This window comes from Anopheles merus, chromosome 2L, assembly GCF_017562075.2.
Source record: "Anopheles merus strain MAF chromosome 2L, AmerM5.1, whole genome shotgun sequence".
NCBI classification, from domain to species: Eukaryota; Metazoa; Arthropoda; class Insecta; order Diptera; family Culicidae; genus Anopheles; species Anopheles merus.
This window is the reverse complement of record NC_054083.1, coordinates 23,502,987-23,528,017: the sequence shown is the minus strand read 5'-3', so window position 1 is coordinate 23,528,017 and position 25,031 is coordinate 23,502,987. Positions and strand designations below refer to the sequence as shown.

General features: G+C 44.8%; 6 protein-coding genes across 28 annotated transcripts in view; 3 read left to right on the top strand and 3 right to left on the bottom strand.

Annotated features, from left to right (window-relative positions):
• Positions 1–8,010, top strand: part of LOC121594018 (nuclear hormone receptor FTZ-F1) — a 127,269-nt gene extending 119,259 nt beyond the window's left edge. For all 21 annotated transcript variants that reach the window (XM_041916866.1, XM_041916865.1, XM_041916872.1 and 18 more), the window contains one exon: positions 72–8,010. In XM_041916866.1, coding sequence (XP_041772800.1) covers positions 72–218 — 147 coding nt within the window. In that variant the 3' untranslated portion in view covers positions 219–8,010. The remainder of the gene's footprint in view (positions 1–71) is intronic.
• A 1,449-nt stretch (positions 8,011–9,459) lies between these two features.
• Positions 9,460–11,617, bottom strand: LOC121594020 (probable cytochrome P450 305a1). Its single transcript, XM_041916881.1, has 3 exons — positions 11,416–11,617; positions 11,096–11,348; positions 9,460–11,021 (listed from the first exon to the last, which is right to left on the bottom strand). The coding sequence occupies exons 1-3, from the start codon at positions 11,615–11,617 to the stop codon at positions 9,818–9,820; spliced, it is 1,659 nt and encodes a 552-aa protein (XP_041772815.1). The 3' UTR covers positions 9,460–9,817.
• LOC121594021 (zinc finger protein 37-like) lies at positions 11,508–13,983 on the bottom strand. 3 transcript variants are annotated; one of them, XR_006004884.1, is made up of 6 exons: positions 13,843–13,983; positions 13,656–13,782; positions 13,408–13,591; positions 12,393–13,346; positions 12,157–12,338; positions 11,508–11,590 (listed from the first exon to the last, which is right to left on the bottom strand). XR_006004884.1 is itself a non-coding variant. In XM_041916882.1 (5 exons), exons 1-5 carry the CDS (start codon positions 13,872–13,874, stop codon positions 12,229–12,231), a joined length of 1,407 nt encoding a protein of 468 aa, XP_041772816.1. In that variant the 5' UTR covers positions 13,875–13,983; the 3' UTR covers positions 12,054–12,228. The 3 variants fall into 3 exon arrangements, 1 of the variants encoding a protein (XP_041772816.1); XR_006004883.1 differs by lacking the exon at positions 11,508–11,590 and adding an exon at positions 11,745–11,825; XM_041916882.1 differs by lacking the exon at positions 11,508–11,590 and having other exon boundaries at positions 12,054–12,338.
• A 639-nt stretch (positions 13,984–14,622) lies between these two features.
• LOC121592490 (methyl farnesoate epoxidase-like) lies at positions 14,623–16,488 on the bottom strand. Its single transcript, XM_041913983.1, has 3 exons — positions 16,285–16,488; positions 15,562–16,226; positions 14,623–15,482 (listed from the first exon to the last, which is right to left on the bottom strand). Exons 1-3 carry the CDS (start codon positions 16,370–16,372, stop codon positions 14,742–14,744), a joined length of 1,494 nt encoding a protein of 497 aa, XP_041769917.1. The 5' UTR covers positions 16,373–16,488; the 3' UTR covers positions 14,623–14,741.
• Positions 16,489–17,419: 931 nt separating this feature from the next.
• On the top strand, positions 17,420–19,261 carry LOC121592807 (probable cytochrome P450 305a1). The gene is made up of 3 exons (XM_041914606.1): positions 17,420–17,523; positions 17,591–17,843; positions 17,915–19,261. Exons 1-3 carry the CDS (start codon positions 17,433–17,435, stop codon positions 19,095–19,097), a joined length of 1,527 nt encoding a protein of 508 aa, XP_041770540.1. The 5' UTR covers positions 17,420–17,432; the 3' UTR covers positions 19,098–19,261.
• A 796-nt stretch (positions 19,262–20,057) lies between these two features.
• On the top strand, positions 20,058–24,555 carry LOC121593786 (probable cytochrome P450 305a1). Its single transcript, XM_041916451.1, has 3 exons — positions 20,058–20,554; positions 22,784–23,033; positions 23,093–24,555. The coding sequence occupies exons 1-3, from the start codon at positions 20,467–20,469 to the stop codon at positions 24,264–24,266; spliced, it is 1,512 nt and encodes a 503-aa protein (XP_041772385.1). The 5' UTR covers positions 20,058–20,466; the 3' UTR covers positions 24,267–24,555.
• The last annotated feature ends 476 nt before the right edge of the window (positions 24,556–25,031 follow it).

Below are 25,031 nucleotides of genomic sequence, written 5' to 3'. Positions count from 1 at the left end.
CAAGTTCATCCATCGCTTGTTGCTTCCTTTGCTTGATACTAACGATTGCTCTCCATTTACTCCATTTCCAGGACAAGTTCAGTAAGTTGCTCAGTATTATTCCGGAGATTCACGGAATGGCAGCACGGGGCGAGGAGCATCTGTACATCAAGCACTGTGCCGGCAGTGCACCCTCCCAAACGCTGCTGATGGAGATGCTGCATGCCAAGCGGAAATGAAGCTGGCCGGTTGAACCGAACCCACCACAACCACCAGCACCACCATCGGCCGCACTGCCACCGGTGCAGCCCCTCCACCACCACCACCATCATCCGGTCGGTGGTTATCGTCGTGTAACGCGTGCAGCTGAGGCGGAGGAATGAACAGCGGAGGCGCGCGAGTGACCGAAAGAACCAATCCAATAGTGGAGCTGATGCTTGCTTCTTGCTGTCCATTTCAATCCACCCCAAATCACCAACAGGCAACATCGCGAGACGCACGTAAGCGCACGTGCACATCTACACACGCACGCACAAACAATCACACACACACACATACTCGTGCAATCACGTCCAGGATGTTATTGTTTTAATCTCCACAAAAAAGAGGTCACTTGAGGAAGAGGGCAAGGATGTGAGATGTATTTGTGTGTATACTTAAACTCAGTTGTTTCCGCTCGCTAGACTTAAAATTCCGGAATGAAGGGAACGAGGCAGGCTTTTGCAAGTGTCCTTCCCTTTAGCGCGCGTGTGTGTGTATGTGTGTCTCGTATGTTACTTCACTTATCCACCATCCTCGTTACTATCGTTAATTAAGGTTTAACGTTATCGATCTTTAAGGCTCTTTAAGCACACGCACACACGGACACAAAAACACGAATCGTCGCGAAACAAATTTTGCTATTTGTTTATTGTTTTTTTAATATCTTTTAGTTCGTTTTTTTTCTTCTCTTAAGTAAACGTGGTATTAGGGGTTAGTAGTGTTTGTAGTAGCTAGGGAATAGACAGCGATAGAATACAGCACCCGAACGGTCAAGGATCGTTATAGAGTGTATGTGTGTGTGTATGTGTGTTTGTAAGTGTTCGGGCGCGTATATGTGTAAAAAAAAGAAAAGAAAATCCCCAAACCTTGACGAACGTACACTAAAAAACGGCTACCAGGTGTGATGAAACAAATTTTAGAAATGATGGTGATTTAATGTAATTACGAGCATCGGGAAGAATCGGAATGAAATTGTGCAATGAGTGTAGTAGGTCCTTTCAAAACAATATGAACAAACCGCCTAACTCTAGAATACATTATGTGACGCACACACACACACACACCTACACTCAATAGAAGAAACCAACAAAATCACACACACATTAACTTGTCGTTACCAACTGCATCTCAGCGAAAACTACCAGAAATGTTTTATTCTCTATTTATTGTGTGTTTGGCAACGGGCGGGAGCAGCATGGGCAGCAAAAGCAAATAGTAGAAGTGAGGGCCCAGGCCTTGCAGGATGTAGATTGCTAAACACTGCATCGGAAGAGTAGCTTTGTGCGGTCTCTTCACCTGTGGCTATTCATTTAAGCGTGTGTCCCACTGTAACGATCGTGCAGTGTAAGTAGCAGCAGTGTAGCCAGGAAGGGAATCGAATCGGTGATATGTATAGAGGTTAGATAGGAAGAAAGAGATAGAGAGAGATGGTTACTCCATCGGGAGAGTGGAAATTATTTTAAATCTTCTAACGCAAATTGAAATGGGAGAAAGATGTTGTGGACGATTTGCCATTAGGACGCTAAATTACAAACCACACACCCCTCTTCAATGGGGGAGGCTCCGTATGGCCACCGCCATGGCGCACCTGCGTGCTCCGTGTGTGTGTGTGTGTGTGTGTGTGTGAGTGTTCTGTGTGTACGTGTGCACTTGTGCACGTGAAATCACTACGTTTTTTTACGCAAACAAAACAAATGCAAATGAAAAGATCGTTTAAAGAAACGCAAAGATAAATATATGTACAGTTTGTTATATATAAGTTTGAGAAGAAGCTAAGAAAAGGAGAAGAAAAAACACACACACACACACACCTACAGTATGTTTAAAATTGCATGAGTAGTGTGATGGGAAAAGGATTGTAAATTTTGTTTATGTTTTAACACACTTACCCCACTACAAACAGCAAATGCAAAAGAAAATGGAAAAGAAAGAGAGAAAAAATCCGGGAGGATAGGAAAGGCAACCACTTTGCTAAAAAATACTAAGTACTAAGTGCGCACACGCACGTGTGTTAATAGTGATCTAGAAAAGGAGAGAAAGCGAGTGTGTGCGTGTGTGTGTGTGCGTGTGAAGGGAATGTTGGGAGGTTTTTAGTAGTGATAGAAACTAATAGTGTAGCTGTACTAAAAACGAAGAAGCCGAAGAGAGGGTGAGTAGGAAGAAAAACACAACACACAATAATACGCATACAGCAACAACAAAACAACACACACACATATAAAAGGAAACAAAGGATCTAAAACTAAGTGTTCACTAAATGTTAAAGCAAAAATCATGATTACATTACAAAACAAAACAAACTAAAAAACAAGCAAGAAAGTAGATAAGGAAAAAAATACGCAGAATTAGTAAGTGAGGCAAGGTTTAATAAGAAGCGGGGTTTAGTAGACAGCAACAGTCCGTTTCATGCGTACGCTTTGCCGGTTCGGTTTGGTTTATAGTTTTCGGTTTATCTTTTTTTCTTTCGTTTTTTGAAGAGGGTTTTAAACCACCCATCGCCGGAATGGGGAGCTACTGGGGAAGCGTGATGCGTTTTTGTGTAGTGCAATTTGCAGTGCAACAGGCGCTGCAGCATCCTGCCTTTGGCTTTGTGTGTCTCGGAGAGAGTGTTGTTTCTTTTCCTCTCCCGGTTATTGCGCTTGTGATTGTGTTTCATGTTTTATCATCATTGGTGCCAGGTGATTAACCGGTATGGCCGACTTTTTTCTTTGGAAATTCCTCCCCTTTTCACGCAGCATACAATGGGCCGTAAACTGGGAACGGTTTCAACAAATACTGGCAGTGCAGTACAGTAACGGAAACTTTAATACAAAAAGAAAAAAAACACACACACACAGAAATAGATAACCGTTTATAAATGCCTATACTACACCATCGTTGCTGTTACAAACTGATATAATATCTAAAACCACACACCACACACGCATACTGCAAACAAACAAACAAACAAACAAAGCATACAAAGTATATAAAACTACTGTTCTAACTGTTATGAAAATAATGTGTACACCCAACTTACCATAATGTGCAAAAACAAAAAAAAAGCAAACAAACATCCCCTAGAAAGAGAGAGAAACTGTTGATATTAACTTTTATTTCTTCCTTGTCTCCACGAGTGAAGAAAAGCGAAAAATCCAACATTTAAGAGACAAACAAAAATAGAACTAACCGATGTACTATTTATAAATATATAAAACTCTCAAAACCTGAATAGTCAGCAACAGAATGTTACCGAATATCTACAAAACAAACGTAAGAAAACAAAAAACAAAACACAATGTAAAATGTAAAGTGCAAGTAATAGTGTAATAATACCCTCCCGCAAAAATAATCCACAAAACCCATTATGCGCAATAGCACAGATTTTAAAACCGCTTTCGACGTGCATCACAAACAGCAACTCACACAAGTAGTATGAGTAAAACTGAGCAACAAACTGGCAGCAGAACAGCAGAAAATACCTACATAAAACAAACAAAAAAGGCCGAATGAATCCGTCTATTTACACAGCAAAATAAGCCTACTGTAACTAAAAATGAAATGCGTGAATTGAAAGATTTAAGAAATGTAAAAGTAAAAACCACAAACACAGCGGCGAATGATCCAGGAAGAGAAAACACACGAAAGATAAATCTTTCAAGAGTTAGCAAGATAAGCGGGCGTTAGAGCAGAAGAGAGAAAGAGATGGATGCCAACGCAGAAAAGAAGAAAAATAGCGTAGCCGGGAAAAGAGAAGAAGAAAAGGACACAAAAGAGGGGAAAAACAGCAAACAGCGGTACAGCAAACAAATTTTCTCTTTACATTGTAAATAGTAGCGTGTACGTATTGTGTTTAAGGGCATTCTTTACATTCCATCTCCTGTTCTTGGCTTTAAAGGGGTGACAACGCGGTCAAATGTTGCCATTTATGTTCTTCTTCTTCTTTATTTTTTCTCGCTCTTGTGTTCTGTTCTATGTTCTATTTTCTGTTTTACTATCTGATCTACTACTGTTTACTACTACTTCTACTACTACTACTACTCCTGCTCTGTTTCCTGCACTCATACAACGCTTGTCTCATAATGTGTGCGGCGTCTTTTTTAGATATGGTTCAATAATATATATTATCTTGCTATTGTTAAACTGTTTCTTTTTTATTTATTTCCATTCTCTCTTGCTTTTATGCTTTCTGTCCTTTCTTTGTTTCTTGTTATGGTTTTTTTCTGTGCTCTATTCTATTTTTTCTGTTATTTTTCGTTGCTTTAAACTTTTTTCTCTGTTGTTGGTATTGGCTATTTATTTTACATTTTCTTATTCTTTTGAATCTCTGTTCACTAATAGAACGGCTACCAGTTACACACTGTCGAATTTTATTCTCATTTTCAGTATGTACCTTTTTGCAACAGTATATTTTCTTCTCTGGGGTTCTTCCAGCTCTTTTCTGCTCTTTTATTGTCTGTTCTATTATTTTCAACACTTTTCCTCTACTTTCTATTCTCTTTTATTTTATTCTGTACCCTTTTAAGACATTTCCTTTTATTTATGCTCCTTTTTCTTCACGCCTTCCAAATCCAACCTTTCAAATGTGTGTTGCTTGCGAGAAGCGGACAAATCGTTAAACAATGAAAACCAAGTAATGAAATCGAGTATCGAATGTGTTCCGAATATATGCATCACTCTTTACAAAGTTACGCACTGTTCGTGTATTAGTGTGGTGTGTATGTGATTAATATGTAGCTGTACAAGCGTGGTCGTAAAGCTTTATGAAAAGGGGCGGGGGAAGTAAAACAATACAACAAACACACAATACACAACGTTACCAAAACAAACCATAAATACAAACAAACCATTACTTACAAATACAGAAAAGGATAGGGAAAAGAACAAAAAAAATAGTTTCTAAAGTAACTTACTCCTGAAACACAGATGGAGAAATAGAAGCAAACCAAAACACTGTAGAAACGCCTTGAACGATGTGTGTTAGCTTTCAGTAGCATTCAGAGAGGGGAGCTAGGACACGGCAGCAAGAAGCAGAAGAAGGAGCCGAATGTGGTAGAAGATTAGAATCCACCCCTCCACAAACCCCCCATTTGCAGGACTTTTGCCGCTCCCAGCAGGAGGAATGCTTAGAAACAAAACGATATATTTTTCGATGTAAACTTTTTGTCCCCTTTTAGCCTATCCCAATCAAAAACAGGATTGTTGGCGGCATGGTCCTGCTCATTCACACACACATAATACACACTCACAAAGCAGCAACACATACAGCTACAGAAACAACACATGAACTAAAATGAAATGCCTTTTCAAAGTACAAACGTGTTTGTTGAAGCGAAGTGGAAAGGATCGATGGAGGTGTGTAGTAGAAGTGGAAGTTCCGAGTAGTGTTCCGTGGGAGGGGGACATGCGTTGTATTTGAAGTAGTGAGTCGTCGTTTTGCGTAGGATTATCTCTCGTACCTTGTACATATGATTTGGTGCTGGTTTGCCCGTACGGAGCGAACCATCTAGCTAGGGTGACCAAAAAAAAACACAAAATCTCTTCTCGTGTGTTTGTGAGCGTGTCTGTTATCTGTCATTAGTGTAGTGGATGTGCTAGATAAAGGAAGAAGATAGGAAAGAGTGTGCGAAAAACACACACACACACACACACACACACACACACACACACACACACACACACACACACACACACACACACACACACACACACACACACACACACACACACACACACACACACACACACACACACACACAAACCGATGGGAAATGTAGAAGTCAAAAACGTATCCTCGCTTCACATGAACAAAAGATAAGAAGAACATAAAAAATACATTATAAATAGTGCGCTTATTGGGAAAAGCAGCACATATAAATATTTTAGATAGAAAAAGGCAACAAAGAAATAACTACAAGCAACACACGTTTGAAAGTAATTTAAATCGGGTTGGATATGTACTGTTTAGCAGATTGATAAAAGCAAACAAAATATATCGGCAAAATAACAACAAATATGAATGAAAAAATCTAAAACAAAAAAGCTGCTACAAGAAGTTATTAGTCAAACAAACAAACAGATATTGTTTAAGAGTTAATTGACATAATTGATTGCTTTTTATCATTTATTTCTTCTCCTTAATCCACACACAATGAACATAAATGATCCCATTTACACGAGGCAGCAATCATCAGGGCAGGGTAGCAATCATCACCCCTCAACTCGACAGGACAGGCGTGTGTGAAGAAGGCAGAGCCACAGGACAGCGATGTAAGGTTAAAAGAATAGGAAAAAAGCCGGTAAAAACATACGTAGCTAGTTGTTTAGTCGAAGAAGAAGAAGGTAAAGAAGAAGAAGAAGAAGAAGAGGAAGAAAAAACAGACCAATGTTATTTGAAGAAAAAAAACAAAACATTCCAGCAGCCGCCAGCCAGTAACAGTACAGCGAAACAGGAATGCGATCGTGATCGTTAGGTGTGCAAAAAGAAGAAAAAAAAGAAAACAAAGCGAAGAAGCTAAACTTAAAGAGCTAAAAACACACACACACACAAACAAACAAACAAACAAACAAAACCGTGGAAATATTATTAGATTGAAAATCATAATTTGCCACAGTGATATATTATTAGGCAGTAGTAGGACGACACTATTAGGATGTAGAAAAACAAACGAAAGGAAAAAAAGTGCCCACTGTTTTAGTGTCGTTTTTCCTCTTTTCTTTTCCTTTTCGCTCCGTTGGCATCTCGAATCAATCTCTTCTCCCTGATCTAATGCTCGCCTGAAGGCGGCGGACCATTTTCTATCTTGGATCATTCGTTGCTCTTTCGTTTTGGGCACGCGTAGTGTGAATTAGGCTAGAAGAGGGAGGTCAAAATTTAAACACAAAAACACTACTGCACCACAAAACACACAAACTTTCTGGTTTCCCGAGCTCACTAGAACTCCGCACACATACTCGCATAACGCAAAAGTAACGCAAAAACTAGCTGTGCAAAACCGTAGCGCAAAACACACACACAACAACAAATACGCAACCAGAATTGGGGAGGAAAAAACGAAACGAAAAAGATGCAAAAATCGTGTGTAATGTGTATAAAATAAGTGTAAGTGTAAAGAAAACGTGCAACCACAACCACACACTACATCACAAATAGAAGAAAAGAAAACAAAGGCTAAAGCAAAATGAAGCAAAAAGAAAATGCGATATTACAAAAAAAAAGCAAAACAGTCACGCGTGAGAAGACAAACAAAAAGAAGATATGAAAAATGAGAGACCGAAGCGAGAGATAAGAGAGAGAGAGTGAAAAAGTGAAACAAACAAACAAACAAACAAAAAAATTGGGTACCTTACCTTGATGTGTTTTCAGAAGAGTTTCTTCTGTCTTTGTAGTTTACGATTATTGTTTTGTTTTATCTACTTTTTCCATCTTTCTTTATACATTTTCTTTCTAGAAGCTAGAATTTTAAGCCGTTTATACGCATAAGTTTAGTACACTAATCTATTCTACTTTACTTTTCTTTCTCATTTTCTTACCTCGTTCCACTGTTCACTCCATTCTCTATCTATACTGCTCTACTTTACAATTTTCCTCTACTTTCACCCTTCTTATTTTTCAATCTGTTACCCTATTTCCCCAATTTCCTTAACACACCTACACCTACTTAAAATAGCGTTTGGGTTTTGTTTTAAAGCATTATTTTTCGTCTTCGCCGCCGCTACCCTTTTACTTGTTTTATATTTTGTAATAAAGTCGTTAGTAATAATAATCGTGTAATAATTAATAATAAAAATGAAACACAAAAAAACTACAACAAAAAACAAAACAACAACCTTCGTTAAGCGGGAAGGGAGAAGGGGAGGGGGAAGATGGGAAGGGACTGTGGGAACTGGAAGGGGGAATGGGATGGAGCAAGGGAAGGGGGAAAGAATCGTTGCACGAATGTACCTTTGGTTTAGAATTAGGAAAGAGAGGAAAGAGAAAGAGAAAAGTGAAGAAACGAAAGTGAAAGAAGGATAATAAAATAGCTTTATTGTTTTTTTTCTGAAAAAAGTGAAAAACAACAAACGATAAAAGAGAAAGAAACCCGAACATCATGTGCATCGAATGCATGCATGATTAAAACACACAACACTATAGAATATATATAAAAAAAAACACACAAAAACAAAACAAAAAACAACTTATAAAACTATACAGAAACTTACTTAAGTGAGCAAAAAGAAGAAGAAAAAAAAGAAAAGAAACGGGAATCTCCCGAAAATATGTCGAATGTTATAAAAAAAAGTAACAAACAGAGGGAGGGAGAAAAACAAAGTGTAGGAAACTGTACTTCCTCTAAGGAAACTTTATATATATACCTGTATGTGTAGGACAGCAGCAAATCCGTCGCAAATCCGAGCTGTAGTTAAGCAAAGGACAGGGGTATTGGGGAGCGGAACAAACACATGAAACATGATTACCAATTACTTTCAAAAAGTACATCATCGATAGACGGAAAGGGACGGAAACGGAGGAATGGCTTATGAGTAAGTGTTGTTTCTGTACCGAAAGAATCACGCAAAGCTGGATCAATATAGTGTGTGTCAGTACGATCGATTCGGTTGCAGTGCTCGAGGTGGTTGGGATGTAATCGCCGGGTTGTTAAGAAATAGTGTAATGATGCTTTTAAAAAGAAGAAGAAACCGCTTGGCCGCCGTACACAGTGAACGGTCACACCGTCAAACGAGACACACACTATAACAAACACTCACACATTGTACATTGTTTCTCTACTGCTGTATTTTCTGTTTTGTGTTTTCTTCACTTCGTTTTATCGATCTTAAGAAGAAGCTGTAACTGTTAAGTTTTTGGTGGTAATATTGGCAGAGTATATATATATACATGTATGAATATAGTGTAACAAAAAAAACAAACCAGAGATGTAGAAATCATGTGAAGATGAAATATATATATATACATATAGTTGTTAAGAAAAGGGTCTACGTGAACATGATACAAAACATATGCAAACCGGCGGAGGGTCATCAGTGAAAAGCGAGAAGTCATTCCTTCTTCTTTTGTGCACTTTTCTCAACCTGGCAAGGAAAACGAAAGGCGATAGAAGAAGAAGGTTTGGCTTCCATGGTTTAATTTATCGTTTCGAAGCCCGAAAGGGAAAGGGAAGAGAACAACAGCAAACACACAAACAAACATAACAACACGAACAACTCGAGATACCATCAAAATTATTATTTTTAATTCATGTATTTAAAATACAAACAAAACCAGACAAGAGAAGGTAATAAAGATGAAAAACAAAAAAAGGGTCGTTGTTTAGTAGTTTTGTGTTAATGAAGATTTTGCATTATGTTGAAAGCACAAAAATAGTTCTATTTTTTATAATTTATATACATTTAATCGTACTTTTGATGTTTTTTCCTTTAAATGTAACGGATGAATGTCTTGCGAATTTGTTTGAATTTTGAATGCGCGTGCTCTGCGGTGCGCGCCATCTCTTGGTCGGTGCTGGTAGCACTAAAAGATTTCGCATTTCGCATTAATTTGCTTTTATACATTTTATTATAAATTTAAAATTACTGTACATAATTTATCCTTTCCTTAATCTTCTTGCAAACGCCCTTTCTGGCTTCTTCTCGGCTGAAACACCACATGGTACGGTTTTGCCGATAGAGTGATTCCTGGCTTCAGCGTCAACGACGGTGCCATACTCGTGCCATCCTCCGACCCTTCGCCCGTTCCCACCAGACAGAACCGTTTCATCATACCCACGAAGAATGTAAACAGACACGACCGTGCCAACGTTTCCCCCAGACATCGTCGCTTGCCCTGTCCAAACGGCAGCAACCGTTCCGTGTTGACTATTTGCCGCTGCTCGTCCAGGAACCGTTCCGGTCGAAACACTTCCGGATCGCCCCAATGCTCCGGATCCATGTGCACGTTGCGCAGTCCCATCAGCACGGTCGTGTCCTTCGGTACTCGATACCCGCCCAGTGTACAGTCAACGACTGCTCGTCTTGGTCCATTCACCGGAACGATGCTAAAGTAACGTTGGACCTCGAGCAGGAAAGCCTCAACGTACGGCAACTTCAGACGATCGTCATAATGAGGGATGGCGTTGGGCTCCAGCTGACTGTCAATCTCCCGATGCACCTTGCGTTGCACTTCCGGATGAACGACCATCATCATGAGCGCGAGATCAAGCGTGGCACTCGTCGTCTGTCCGCCGGCGATGAAGATATCCAGGATGATCATCGTCAGCTGCACGTCGGTGAAGTTGCTGTCGTTGTTGGAGGCTCCTTCTCGGTCGCGCATTTCCTTGATGTACGCATAGATCAGATCGTCCACCGCCCTGTCCTCGGTAAAGTCTTCCTTATGCTCCTCAATCGTGGGATAGAAAAAGTCGGTCAGCTGCTTGTTGAAACGACGCACTAGATTGTAGCCGCTCCATTCCGGGGCGATGAAACGCAACCAGGGCAGCTGGTTTAAGGTTCCGCCTGCCATGTCGAACACTTTCGAGCGTTCCTGAAGCAACTCGAGCAGTCGCTGCAAACGATCATCTTCTCGGGTCACTCGAGAGCCAGTCACGATCGTCCACAGCACGTTGATGACGCTGAGCGCGAGGATCAATCCTGGCCAGAGCGGTTGCTCCGCACGTGTGTCCAGCAAGTCCAGCAGTTCGGTCAGCTCGGTTTGGATCTGTTCGTGCATCGCCTGCCGTCCGTAGCCAACCTGGCGGAGGTGTCGTGTGACAAAGCTTCGTTGCTCGTTCCAGAACGATCCATCCGTACAGGTGATGCCCAATCTGCGCAAGTACAAAAGATATCCTATGTTAACTAACAGCCCAAACGCAATTTTCAAACGATCAGTGCAACACACCTTGTTCCCAATGTACGCAACCGAATGAAGAAATTGTCCGGCCGACCCTGGAACGCTTCGTTGCAGAGAATGTCCTTCACTTCATCGTATCCCAGACCCACCACCACACGCTCACGGCCCAGCTTCAAGCCTATCACGCTGCTCTGGTACGATTCCGACAGCTTATCGAACACGTTCGCCAACAGTCCGCCGTGTTGGGAGGCCATCTTGCGTACCAGTGGTGTATTCCCCACGATCGGCAACCATCTCGGACCTTGCGAGGGCAAAAAACAGAGAGATTAATTCGCTCCAAAAGGGAAATTTGGCACAGACTCTCTTACCCGGAGGATAGTTTGCTGGACGCCATAGTTCCTTCACGAGAAAAGCTACCAGCAAAATCAGCGCCAATGCTGCTAACGTTAGTGTGATCATTGTGAGGATCGTTGCGGATGCTCTTCCAAAGGACTGGCGTTGCTTGTTCAAGATGCACTTGAGCTCTGATGTAAAGGTAAGGATCTGCGGGTGTTTAAATATAGACACCATCTTTGTTATCAAACTGCAGTGGCGCTTGGGTTCGTGTTCCGTTTGGGTTCGATGACCGTTCGGAGGGTGATGCGTGCCGATCGCATCGTCACGCAATGTGCTTCCTGCTTCAATGTGTGAAGCAGCAGTGCGAGTTTGTCTCTAAATTCTACTTCATTACTGTTTTGCTTTATACTACACGACGAGTCTTTCCGGTTCTGTTTAAAACCTACAAGATAAATGCTATATCTACAAGAAATCCATCACATCTTTGATTTCTTACAGGGTTTCCCACGATTTATTGGTCGGTTCCCATCAATTTTTGGTGGGTTCCCATATTTTGTTGATGCGTTCCCACGATTTTTTGGTCGTTTCCCAGAATTTTTTGGTCCAATTGTATTGATATCCAATCGGAAAATACCAATAAATTATGGGAACGAACCAAAAATCTATGGGATACGACCAAAAAATCGTGGGAACGCACCAAAAAATCATGGGAACTGACCAATAAATCGTGGGAAACCCTGTATTAACGTTCTGTTTAAAACTTAATTGCACACCAAAAAACTAGGCAGCTTAAAGCAAAGCTTATCATTGCATGATTGGCACCGGGGTTTCATAAAAATGCAAGTTTAATCTAATTTAATGTTCTTCTTCTCGATGTGCGTTTTCAGATGCTCCATCAGTCCGGTCTGGCAGTAGAATGCTTGAAAGCACACGTGACAAATATACGGTCGTTCACCTAAAATAAAGCCACTATTACTACCAATTTCATACACTCTTTTCCATAACTTACCGGTATGAACGCGAATATGCCGCTGCAGATGGTGCACATCGACGAAGCTTTTAGCACAGTGATCGCACGTCAGCGGCCGCTCCTCCGAGTGCAGCCGGGCGTGGTTGCGCAGATTGGACGTGCTGTTGAAGCGCTTCCCGCACTTATCACACACGTACGGCTTTTCGCCCGTGTGCACACGCAAATGCTTCTTCAGGTTGCACTCCTGGTTGAAGCTTTTCGAGCAGACGGTACACTGGAACAGGCCCTGCGGTCCGTGCACACGCATGTGCGACTTAAGGTGTGCCTCGCAGTAGAATCGCTTTTTGCACTGCTTGCACGCGTACGGTTTCTCGCCGAGATGCTTCCGTATGTGGTAGCGGAGATTGTTGGCCTGCACGAACGTTCGGTCGCAGTGTGGGCAGGGATGCTGCGATTCAATCAGATGCTGCCGCATGTGTTCCGCCATGTACTTCACCTGCTTGCCGCACACTTCGCACTGCTTTGGGCTTTTCGTCGTTGCTCCCCGGGCGGTACGCTTCGGACGTCCGCGTTTGCGGGGCTCTTCCTCGGAGTTGGTGTGCTCATCCACTTCCTCATCCAGAGCGGATTCATCCTCCTCCTCCTCCTCGTGGTCAAGTGCTTCATCGTCATCGAGATCTGAAGCAAGATCGGTGAATTTGGAATTGTCCTCGTCATGGGAATAGGCTCGCTCTTTTTCTGATGACGGTCGTTCATCCAAATGATCCGCTTCATTTTCGCAAGAGCTTCCCTCGTCCAAGGAAATTCTTTCTTCGCGTGAGCTACTTAAACTCTTCCGAGGTTTCTTAGGTTCAACCTTTAGTTTCGGTCGACCTGGCCGTCGTGCAGCTCTGCCTCGAACTGGCTCGTCGCTGGCTTTCCGCCTTCCTCTACGTTTGACAATTTTCGTCACGTAAATACATGCTGGTTCTTCCGAATCATCTTCAGATTTGACTAAAATATTGTGTACAAATTACTTCATTTCAAAGAAAATCAATTCCCTCGTTTAACTCACCATCATCACCCATCGGATCGGACATGTCGCCTACATTCAGTGGATCATAGTCGAGCGGTTCCGGGTCCAGATCGGTCTTGATCACGTACTCTATCACCTTTGGCGGTGCATTCTCATCGAACGCATCGATCCGTCGATGGCAGTGCTCACAGACCGGAGAAATCAAGCCACAAACCGGTGTCACCTGTGGACGATTGGTGAAGCAGTTCAGTAAACATTCATTCACTCTTTGTACAGCAACTAGCTACCTCCACCCGGGTGCATTTGTAGATTTTGTTCAGCATGGCAGTGTCGTCCGCTTTGCAAAAAATCGATTCCATCGGCCCCTCGGTTTCGCCACAAATTTTGCAACACTGTTCCTTCTTCACGAAGGGGCTGAAATGGTAAGTAAAGAGTAAGACCACCATTCACTGGAAGGAACAATTTATTTTTTACCTATCGAAATCAATCTCATTGCTGGTGGTCATCGGAAATGCTGTTTAAAATCGTGTGAAATAAAAAGTACGAAAATCGGATGCGATTGTAAACAACAAAACAAGCTTCGCATGCGAAAACACTACAAACCCAGCCGGGTGAGTTTGACGTTTCTCGTGCACAAGATGTACAGAGTCAGCGTAGTGGTTAGGGCAGATATCTGAAATTTATTTTATATTAAGATTAATTACTATACATCTTAAATAAAATGCGTTAATAGAGAGTAATAATGCAATGTAACGCAAAAATCAACATGAAATAGCATTTATTCCTGTTTTGCTACGAACTTTTGATTGCACCGACTGGCACATCTCAATATGAGCTCTGTTGACCTTGACACATCTTCCACATTCGGTATTCGGCATTTCGTGTTCGTGTCGGTTCGTTGCGCGGGAAGCATGGAGCGTGATTTGAAAATTATCCGTTATTTGTGAAGGTGTTTGGAAGGTTACAAGAGAAAAGCTTGAATTATTAGGACGTACGCGTACTTGGGCCGGTTCCGTGATACAGTCGTGACAACATCCCCGTCATGAGTTCGAGCCTCTAATGGACCGTGCCCGTTATACGTAGGACTGACGGTTCTGGTATGAGTACACCAACAAGTCAAATAATTCCAAGCCTATTAGTGACTTAAGGTTAAAAAAGGTTTTCTTGAATATATATTTCGTTTGTTTAAATAGTCAATTGATATAACGATACCAAAATACGACAATATTGAGATATTTTTGAAATACTTTGCTTTATAAAAGCTTTTATTCGTTTTACAGCGTTAGATAATATAACTCTCAGTAACCTGCACTTAGTTTCATATTCATTTAATTAAATTCCCACGTCGCCAAACACATACACACATACACTTTCTACCTACACACCCGTTCCGCCAGCCGCAGTGTGTACGGCACCGGTGACAACGTAATGCCATCGACAGCGTTCAGCGACGGCAGCTCCTTCCCTTCACATGCAATTTCAAACCGGTGCATAATCGCGCTAAAGAACAGAAAAACGGCCGGTTTGGCCAGTGACTCGCCAAGGCATCGGCGCCGACCCGCCCCGAACGGTATGAACAGATCGTGCTGCATCACCCGGTCACCCTGCACGCTGAGGAACCGTTCCGGCCGGAACACGTCCGGATCGATCCAATAGTCCGCATCCATCTGGAGCGAGTAGAGCAGTGGCATCACGATGGCATCCTTCGGTATGCGATACCCGCACAGTTCCACCTCCTCCATCGCTCGGTGCACAAGCCCGCCCGGTACGACGGTCGCTATGCGTTCTACCTCTAAGATGACGGCCTCCGTGTATGGCAGCATGGGTCTATCGTTAGCCGTCGGTAAACGATCCGGTCCAATGACAGTGTCGAGCTCCTGCTGTACCTTCCGCATCACGTCTGGGTGGTGCAGCATGTACAGAAAGGCAAACCCGAGCACGCTGCTCATCGTTTCAACGCTGGCCTGGAACAGATCCAAGCAAAGGCTGACGAGCTGCGATTCGGTAAACGATTCGTGACTCTCGGTTCGGGACATCTCCACCAGGAAGGCCGAGATGAGACTATCGCGCCTACTGGGGCAGTGTGGATTCTTTCGAATAGTTTCGATCGTTTCCTGCCAATAGAGAGAAAGAGGGAGAGAAAGAGAATATAAACTGATGGAGACTTTGTAAGCAAAGGACATCCAACCGTACCTTCAAAAATCCCCAAAGTGGCTTAAGCAGCCGTAACATCGGTCCATACCCCGAGCTCTCCGGACAGACGTACCGCAGCCATGGGAACCGGTTCAACGTTCCTCCCGACACATCGATCACGTGAAACGTCCGATGGACGGTATCCGCCAACCAGCCCAACCGTTCATTGTCCAGCTCAAACCTCTGCCCCGCCAGCAAAACCCACAGCACGTTCAGCAGCGCCACATCCATCGAACCACTCATCGGGAAAGTTTCTCCCTTCACCGCCCGCCGATGGAAGTTTTCCACCAGCTCCTGCACTTCCCGCTCGATCACACGCACAAAGTCGTTCCGGCCCATGCCGAGCTGCTTCATCGTGCGCACGGCAAACTTGCGCTGTACCTCCCAGTGTGGACCGTCCGTTAGGGCTACGCCGAGCCGCTGGCCGAACGAACGCATGCGAAAAAAGTACCCATCGGGACGGCCGTCAAACTGATCTTTCGCGTACATGGCACGGATCGCTTCACGGCCCGAAACGACGATGATACGATCCTGACCGAAGCGCACTCCAACGATTGGACCGTACTGGTGGCAGAGTTTGGACCACATTAGATGGAAGTAGTGGAGGGATCGGACAAGCTTCAGCATCACCAAACCACTGCCGATGAACGGGAGCCAGTGGGGGCCTAAAGGAGAGAAAGATGAATGGATTTGGGATACTGAAGCACTGTAATGTAGTCTCACCTGGGGGGAATCTTTTCGGCTTCCGGGCATCCCAACAGCAGTACAGCACCGACAACAGCACGATCACGATCAGTGCACCGTTCCACATGATAGGAGCTGTACTGGCCCCCGGTCCCGAACACTAAACTGACCTTTCGAACACTCACCAACCGGGTCCAACGGGATGAACCACGTGACTGAGACCAGATGCTGGCCATGCCGAGCGCTTTATACCACCCGAGAGTCGGTATCCGGCCTGTCCACCCATCCGGATGGGTTGAGCAGCGCAACCGTTTTGTCATGTAAATCTCCTGGAACGAAGCTGAAAACTCCGATAAAGAACCCCAACTCCTCCATCGCCCAAACGGAAGGAAAGGAATCTATTTTTATGCGAACATTACCTAATCTAAACAATCGGTTACAATCTTGCGCCTGCCTCACTTGCAGCGGATGGAGTCCAAAGGAGCATGGCACATTGGTGTCCATTCAGTTTTTTTTGACAGCCAGGTTTCGTCGTTGTTTGGTTGTTCCTATTTTGGAAACCATCTGGTGATGGTGATCTACTGGAGTAGATGCAGCGGATCACAGAGCTTGACCCAGGTTCCGGACACCACGGCTGAAGCTGGAGCCACCGCGTTCTACAAACATATCATTCACGTGTACAACAAGACAAACAACAAACGGGCGTTTTTAGCTTGTTTGGCTTTCAATAGGTGTGTGTGAAGGTGAGTGAGTTGTGAGATCTCGCGTGGACGAAAAAGACGCCAACGGTTGCATAAAGAACTGATCAAGATCAAGAGCCGTTTTCAATAGTCGGAATGGGTTCGTGATGTAATGTTCATTTTCATTCATAGAAATCAACAGAAACTGGTCGTTTTGAGCTAAGACTTAAGTAGGATCAGCTACAAAGTGTTGATACTAAGAAGTAGACACTCAAAAACTGAAACTAACACGCTCCAAACAAGGAAGCACATTGCGTGACGATGCGATCGGCACGCTTCACCCTCCGAACGGTCATCGAACCTAAACTGAGCACGAACTGCATGTTGAGAACAAAGATGGTGTCTATATTTAAACACCCGCAGATCCTTGCCTTCACATCAGAGCTCAAGTGCATCCTGAACAAGCAACGCCAGTCCTTTGGAAGAGCATCCAGAACGATCCTCACAATGATCACACTAACGTTGGCAGCATTGGCGCTGATTTTGCTGGTAACTTTTCTCGTGAAGGAGCTATGGCGTCCAGCAAACTATCCTCCGGGTAAGAGAGTCTGTGCCAAATTTCCCTTTTGGAGCGAATTAATCTCTCTGTTTTTTGCCCTCGCAAGGTCCGAGATGGTTGCCGATCGTGGGGAATACACCACTGGTACGCAAGATGGCCTCCCAACACGGCGGACTGTTGGCGAACGTGTTCGATAAGCTGTCGGAATCGTACCAGAGCAGCGTGATAGGCTTGAAGCTGGGCCGTGAGCGTGTGGTGGTGGGTCTGGGATACGATGAAGTGAAGGACATTCTCTGCAACGAAGCGTTCCAGGGTCGGCCGGACAATTTCTTCATTCGGTTGCGTACATTGGGAACAAGGTGTGTTGCACTGATCGTTTGAGCGTGTTCAATCTATTAGTTAATACAGGATATCTTCTGTACTTCCGCAGATTGGGCATCACATGTACGGATGGATCGTTCTGGAACGAGCAACGAAGCTTCGTCACACGACACCTCCGCCAGGTTGGCTACGGACGGCAGGCGATGCACGAACAGATCCAAACCGAGCTGACTGAACTGCTGGACGTGCTGGACACACGTGCGGAGCAACCGCTCTGGCCAGGATCGATCCTCGCGCTCAGCGTCATCAACGTGCTGTGGACGATCGTGACTGGCTCTCGAGTGGCCCGAGAAGATGATCGTTTGCAGCGACTGCTCGAGTTGCTTCAGGAACGCTCGAAAGTGTTCGACATGGCCGGCGGAACCTTAAACCAGCTGCCCTGGTTGCGTTTCATCGCCCCGGAATGGAGCGGCTACAATCTAGTGCGTCGTTTCAACAAGCAGCTGACCGACTTTTTCTATCCCACGATTGAGGAGCATAAGGAAGACTTTACCGAGGACAGGGCGGTGGACGATCTGATCTATGCGTACATCAAGGAAATGCGCGACCTCGAAGCAGCCTCCAACAACGACAGCAACTTCACCGACGTGCAGCTGACGATGATCATCCTGGATATCTTCATCGCCGGCGGACAGACGACGAGTGCCACGCTTGATCTCGCGCTCATGATGATGGTCGTTCATCCGGAAGTGCAACGCAAGGTGCATCGGGAGATTGACAGTCAGCTGGAGCCCAACGCCATCCCTCATTATGACGATCGTCTGAAGTTGCCGTACGTTGAGGCATTCCTGTTGGAGGTCCAACGTTACTTTAGCATCGTTCCGGTGAATGGACCAAGACGAGCAGTCGTTGACTGTACACTGGGCGGGTATCGAGTACCGAAGGACACGACCGTGCTGATGGGACTGCGCAACGTGCACATGGATCCGGAGCATTGGGGCGATCCGGAAGTGTTTCGACCGGAACGGTTCCTGGACGAGCAGCGGCAAATCGTCAACACGGAACGGTTGCTGCCGTTTGGACAGGGCAAGCGACGATGTCTGGGGGAAACGTTGGCACGGTCGTGTCTGTTTACGTTCTTCGTGGGTGTGATGAAGCGGTTCTGTCTGGTGGGAACGGACGAAGGAATGGAGGATGGCACGAGTATGGCACCGTCGTTGACGCTGAAGCCAGGAATCACTCTATCGGCAAAACCGTACCATGTGGTGTTTCAGCCGAGAAAGCGAACGTAGTTGGAAGATTGAGCTGTACATTTAGCTGTCCCTTAATTCAACAAGCCATCCACTACAACCCTGACTAATCCGTCCTCTCTTGGTATGATAAGTCGCGCGATGGTTCTGCCGGACTATGAGGGATGAAATGGACATTTGTACAGTACATATACTTAACCAAAATTGTTGACTTCTACATAGTATTTTTGTGACTCTCTATTGTTTAATTATAACAAGACAAGATATAAAAAACAGGTGTTATGATAGTCTATTTATGAGACAAAAAATATATTTAATATATATAATATATTTTCGACATTGTACGAGAAATAACAGAAATTTTTCCTGAAACAATGATACCATCAACGGAATAATTGGAATGAAAACAGGTCTTTCTCAAATGTTTAGTAAATCTCGGACAGACTCTCCCTTTATAATGTACGTCTGCTGCAGTGGCCAACGGACCAGTCAACCGTAACATACAGGTGTCGTATAGCGCAGTAAACGTTCGTCGCAGATCTCTTAACGGGGAATAGCAATTGTCCAAAACCTACTCCTACGACTAGGCATCCATGATCCAACAACAGCCCCATTATGTGCGCATCAAATGGTGATCGTTACTTGCCGTAGAACAAACTATGTCCCTTTTATTTCTATAAACAGAGCGTTTAACGAAGTCTACTCACCTTTAGAGGTCAAAGCGACGCCAAAATCATGATGCGTACAGTGTCTATAAGTTAGATTACTGTAAAATGCATGTAACATAAGTTTAACATGAGCCCTTAGAACATTCATCCATGCTTCATTATCATTTGGCGAAATATTAAATTAATAAATAAATCAATAAATCAATAAATACATAAATAAATAAATGCACAGTTACAGCATCGTTAAGATCCCGCCCATTACCCACCGTGCGGACAGCAGGCAACATACGAACACGAACCGATCGGATCCGCTCGCTTCCGAAGTTCGCCAGACGGGCCTACAGCCCGTCAGTCCGTCAAGTGCTCTCGGGTAGTGCGGTTCGTTGGTGCAGCAGTCCGAAACAGTGACAGACAGACAGCCACCGAGTGACTGAATTGCGTCAACTTTTGCAACACACCGACCGGAAGTTGAAGTGATCATCGCCAAACGGTCGCGTGTGCTAGTGTGCAGTGTAACAGAGCATAGAACGTCAATTGAAACCCCTTAAACATCTCACTAGAGTGAACAAAGGAATCGGTAACCGGTGTGTGTGTATATGTGTCGCCGCTTGGTTGTGCATTAGAATCAATTAATAGTCAACGGCACCCGGATCCGTGTGGGCTGATCTCGCAGGCGTAACGTTATGCAACGTCGTGTCTGAACCGTACCGAAATCAGCTGTGCCGCGCGATCCGATACAGAGAATGTTCGCCATCCTTCTCGGCCTAACGGTGGCACTGTTGTGCGCTTATCTCATCAATGAATTTCGTCGACCAGCCAACTATCCGCCGGGTAAGCCAATTGGGCCGCTCTTCGATAGCAGGAACGCGTGAACGCGTGGTCGGGTTGACTTCCGCCATATCGCAGGCACACGGCTCGGCAGACCAACAATCGCTAATCGATCACCACTGCGTGCTGTTGATGGCAGCTTGTCAGACACGAGCCGCACACGAGCCGTCGCAACCGAGACGAATATTGATAAGAGGGAGCCGATTGCGTGAGAATAGTTTCGTTGTCTTATCAGAGACCGCCGTTCGCAGCAACGCACGAAAAGGGAACTCGAATGCGATTGCGTTTGTGCGAGCATGTGGTTGCTGCTCCTCCTCTTCCGGAGTCGTATGCGTCTGCACATTCAATTATTTATAGATAAGGGTGAGCAGGAGAGCGTAACACAAACACATACCGCACATACCGTGCGGGTATAGGATTGCATGCTCACAAAACAGCCCCGAAAACAGCTGATACAGCAGTGGGTAAGGAGAGGATCGGAACGGACTCGGATGCATTAGAACAGTACGCAACAGTATGCTCGTGATGCAGGAAAGCCATGTTGTTGCTTTAGTTCTTCAACACTATTTTGCATGAAAGCCATGTGCTCGTATTTGAAAGTCAATTGATATTGCTTGTCAGTGAGATCTCGTTAATCGTGAATCGAGTATTGTGGTGCTATGATCCTATCCAAACAATCTTCATATTCTGATCGGACGGTTTTGTTGTCTTCAAAGATCCCCAGGTCATTTGAATTCCCTTTGGCTCAAATATGGCTTAGTTTAATTCCAATTTTGAACATTATTATAAACTTGTTATTATAAACTGCCGGTTATCCGGTTAGCCGGTCTCATGGTACAGTCGTCAACTCGACCGACTTAACAACATGCCCGTCATGGGTTCAAGCCCCTAATAGACCGTGCCGCCATACGTAGGACTGACTATCCTGCTATTGGGGGGAAGTCTATAAGTCACTGAAAGCCAAGCCTACAAGTAGGGTAGGCAGGTCTTGAACGACAACGGTTGTAGAGCCAAAGAAGAAGAAGAATTCAAATTTTGAAGATTATTATAAACTTGTTATTATAAACTGTAGACCAAGCAACAAGTAAGTTGTGATACTACGGAACCAACCCTTGTGGTACTATCTTTGTATTTGTGTACTTGTTGTACTTGTGGTACTATCTTTTGCTGGAGAAATTTGCCGGTAACGACTGTGCTAAAATGCAATAGAACCCGAAGCATGTGAAGCTGTTACTCAAGTGAAAGTGAATGAATATCCACCAAATCAGATACCGTGAAACATAACATACCTGTCATGGGTTCAAACCCTGTATCTACTGTGCCCCTTATGCGTAGAAGTGACTGGAGTGAGTCCCTGATTGTCAAATCCAATAGCGATAAAAGGCAGACTTAGCCCAATAACGCTTGATGCACCTTATTAGCAGAAGAAACATCTCTCAAAACTCTACATATTCTTTGTACAGCGTTCTAGTTTTTTTATTCAGGAGGAACGGTCCAAAAAGGGCGTATTGATTTCTTTCATAGTTTTAGTTTCTATCATCTAGTTTTCTATCATAAATATTTGGCGCTTAAAACAGTTTACAATCATGGTCTGCTACCATTAAAATGCACTAGCACTCTAGCACTCTACGTCTGCCAATGCGTTATCCACACCATCTTACCACCGCCTAATCTGAGACTACCACGTTCCATCTAAACTTGTCATTCTATGCGCATATTATGGCCAGTCCATCGGGCCCCAGCGAGCTTGATACACTGCACGACAGTGTGATCATTGCCGAGCAACTCTTACAACTCGTCGTTGTATTTGCTTGTTCATTGTCCTTCCACACCATTCTGAGTATCTACTGCTAAATAGCAAGAGGGCTTTCGCCAGAATTTGGACAGTGTTCATGTTTCCATGTGAGTCCTGATACTGTAATAGTACGATACAGTCCCTGCTTTTTCCGTTACGATAAATTCTCTAGGGTCACTGGTTTCTTAAGCTATAGCATAACCGGTTGGTAGCCAGCATCTTTGTGAACACCTTTGATGCGGTGATAAACGAAATCTTGAACAACTTTAAAATTGAATACAATTATCCGTACGTCTGCCGCACGCAGGACAGGCTCATCAGGCTCGAACCGATGCGCTAATCTTTTATACGTGCCCGAAGCACCAAGTCTATTACATATAAGAAGCAAAATATTGTTCCACACATTGTTCATGTTCTTTTCACGCTCTCTCCACTAGGTCCACCATGGCTGCCCATAGTCGGCAACACACCGTACATACGCAAGCTCGCCCGTCAGTACGGTGGACAGCATAAGGTGTTCGAGCTGCTCGGCAAAACCTACCGCAGCGATGTGATTGGCCTGAAGCTTGGCCGCGAGTACGTAGTCGTGGCGCTCAACTACCCCGCCGTGAACGAGGTACACCGGAACGATGTATTTACCGGGCGGCCCGATAACTTCTTCATTCGCTTGCGAACGATGGGGACACGGTAAGTTCGTGGTTATCAAAAGATGAGCAGACACTGATTCCACCAATTCTAACTTCCAGACTCGGCGTTACCTGCACGGACGGTGCGTTCTGGGCGGAGCATCGTAATTTTGTAACGCGCCACCTCCGACAGGTCGGGTACGGCCGACAACCAATGCAGGTGCAGATCCAGAACGAGCTGAACGAGCTGATCGATGTGATCCGTGAGCGCCATCAGCAACCGATCTGGCCCGGCAGCATCCTCTCGATCAGTGTCATCAACGTGCTGTGGACGTTCGTGACCGGGACGCGCATACCACGCGAGGACGATCGACTCCAGCGCCTGCTCCGGCTGCTTCAGGACCGCTCGAAAGCATTCGACATGTCGGGCGGTGTGTTGTGCCAGCTGCCCTGGCTGCGGTTCATTGCGCCCGAATGGAGCGGGTACAATCTGTTGCGCCGATTCAACCTGGAGCTGAATGAGTTCTTTGCTCCGACCATTGCCGCCCATCATGCCAACTTTAGCGAGGATAAAGCAAACGACGACCTAATCTACGGCTACATCAAGGAGATGCGCGATCGCCAGGACGACCCACAGTCCACCTTTACCGATCTGCAGCTGACGATGATCATACTGGACATCTTTATTGCCGGCGGCCAAACGACCAGCACCACGCTGGACCTAGCGCTCATGATGATGCTCGTTCGGCCGGACATTCAGGCACGCGTGCGACAGGAAATCGATACCACGCTGCGGTCCGACGAGCTGCCGCAGCAAACCGACCGCTCGCAGCTACCGTACACGGACGCTTTTCTGCTCGAGGTGCAGCGCTTCTTTCACATTGTGCCGGTGAGTGGACCGCGCCGTACGCTAGCAGACTGCAGCCTCGGAGGCTACCGGGTGCCGAAGGACACGACCGTACTGATCGGTCTGCGTACGGTGCACATGGACCGGGACTATTGGGGCGATCCGGAGGTGTTCCGTCCGGAACGGTTCTTGGAAAGTGAACGAGACACAGCAGGCAAGCCCCATCTGCACACGGATCGGTTAATGTTTTTCGGCATCGGTAAGCGGCGGTGTTTGGGTGAGGTGCTGGCTAGGGCGTGCTTGTTTACGTTTTTCGTTGGAGTAATGCAAAAGTTTGAACTACTTAAACCGGAAGGTGGTAATCGTGAGATGGAACCGTCGATTGTGTTGCGGCCAGGCATAACACTGTCGCCTAACCCGTACGAGGTAGTGTTTCGTCCGCGATGAGATGGTCTTGGAGGGATGCTCGAGGGATGGTAGAATAGTGGTGGCTTTTGTTTTTGGAATAAGAAAGTGTGAAAGTCCTTCATTTTAATTCTAAGCAACAACAATCATCCAGTCATAGACCCATCAGCCATCAAACCAGGGAAGATAGCTCCAATCGATTTTAAGTGCTGCCGTAACTCACCGCGTGTCATTTACCTTTGCGATACAGTAATGGAAATTTAGAGTGCCATACTTTGCAAAGTATCAATAAAGATATTAAAACAACAACAAAAGAATCACTCCAATTTAATACATTAATGACCCAAATTTGAATGCTAAATGAATGTTTTAAATCAATTGCATACTTTTTGGCGTTATTCAAAGGCAAATGGACAGTTTTTAAATTCATTTGCATACTTTTGGGGCGTTGTTAACAAAAGTTCCGAATAAAGATGGGTCTAGTTGGCAAAAATTCCGAGTCAACTCCTATCCGACTCCGAAAATTTCGGAACCGACTCCGGAAAGTAGGTCCAGCTATCATTATCCAGAGTCGTTCGGAATCATCTGGAGCTCTCCGGAATCGCCAAAAGTAACGCTGAGCCGAAGTCGTCCCGAGTCGACCTTCTAAACCAGGGGTCTCCAAACTTTTAAGTTCGCAGGCCGCATTGCTTCACAATCAACCTTGTTGAGGGCCATTTTGACGCTGCCTTTAGAATGAGTGGAAGTTCAAATCTCGTTTTAATAAGACAATAGTAATGAAATATATCAAATTTCTGCAGCTTTCTT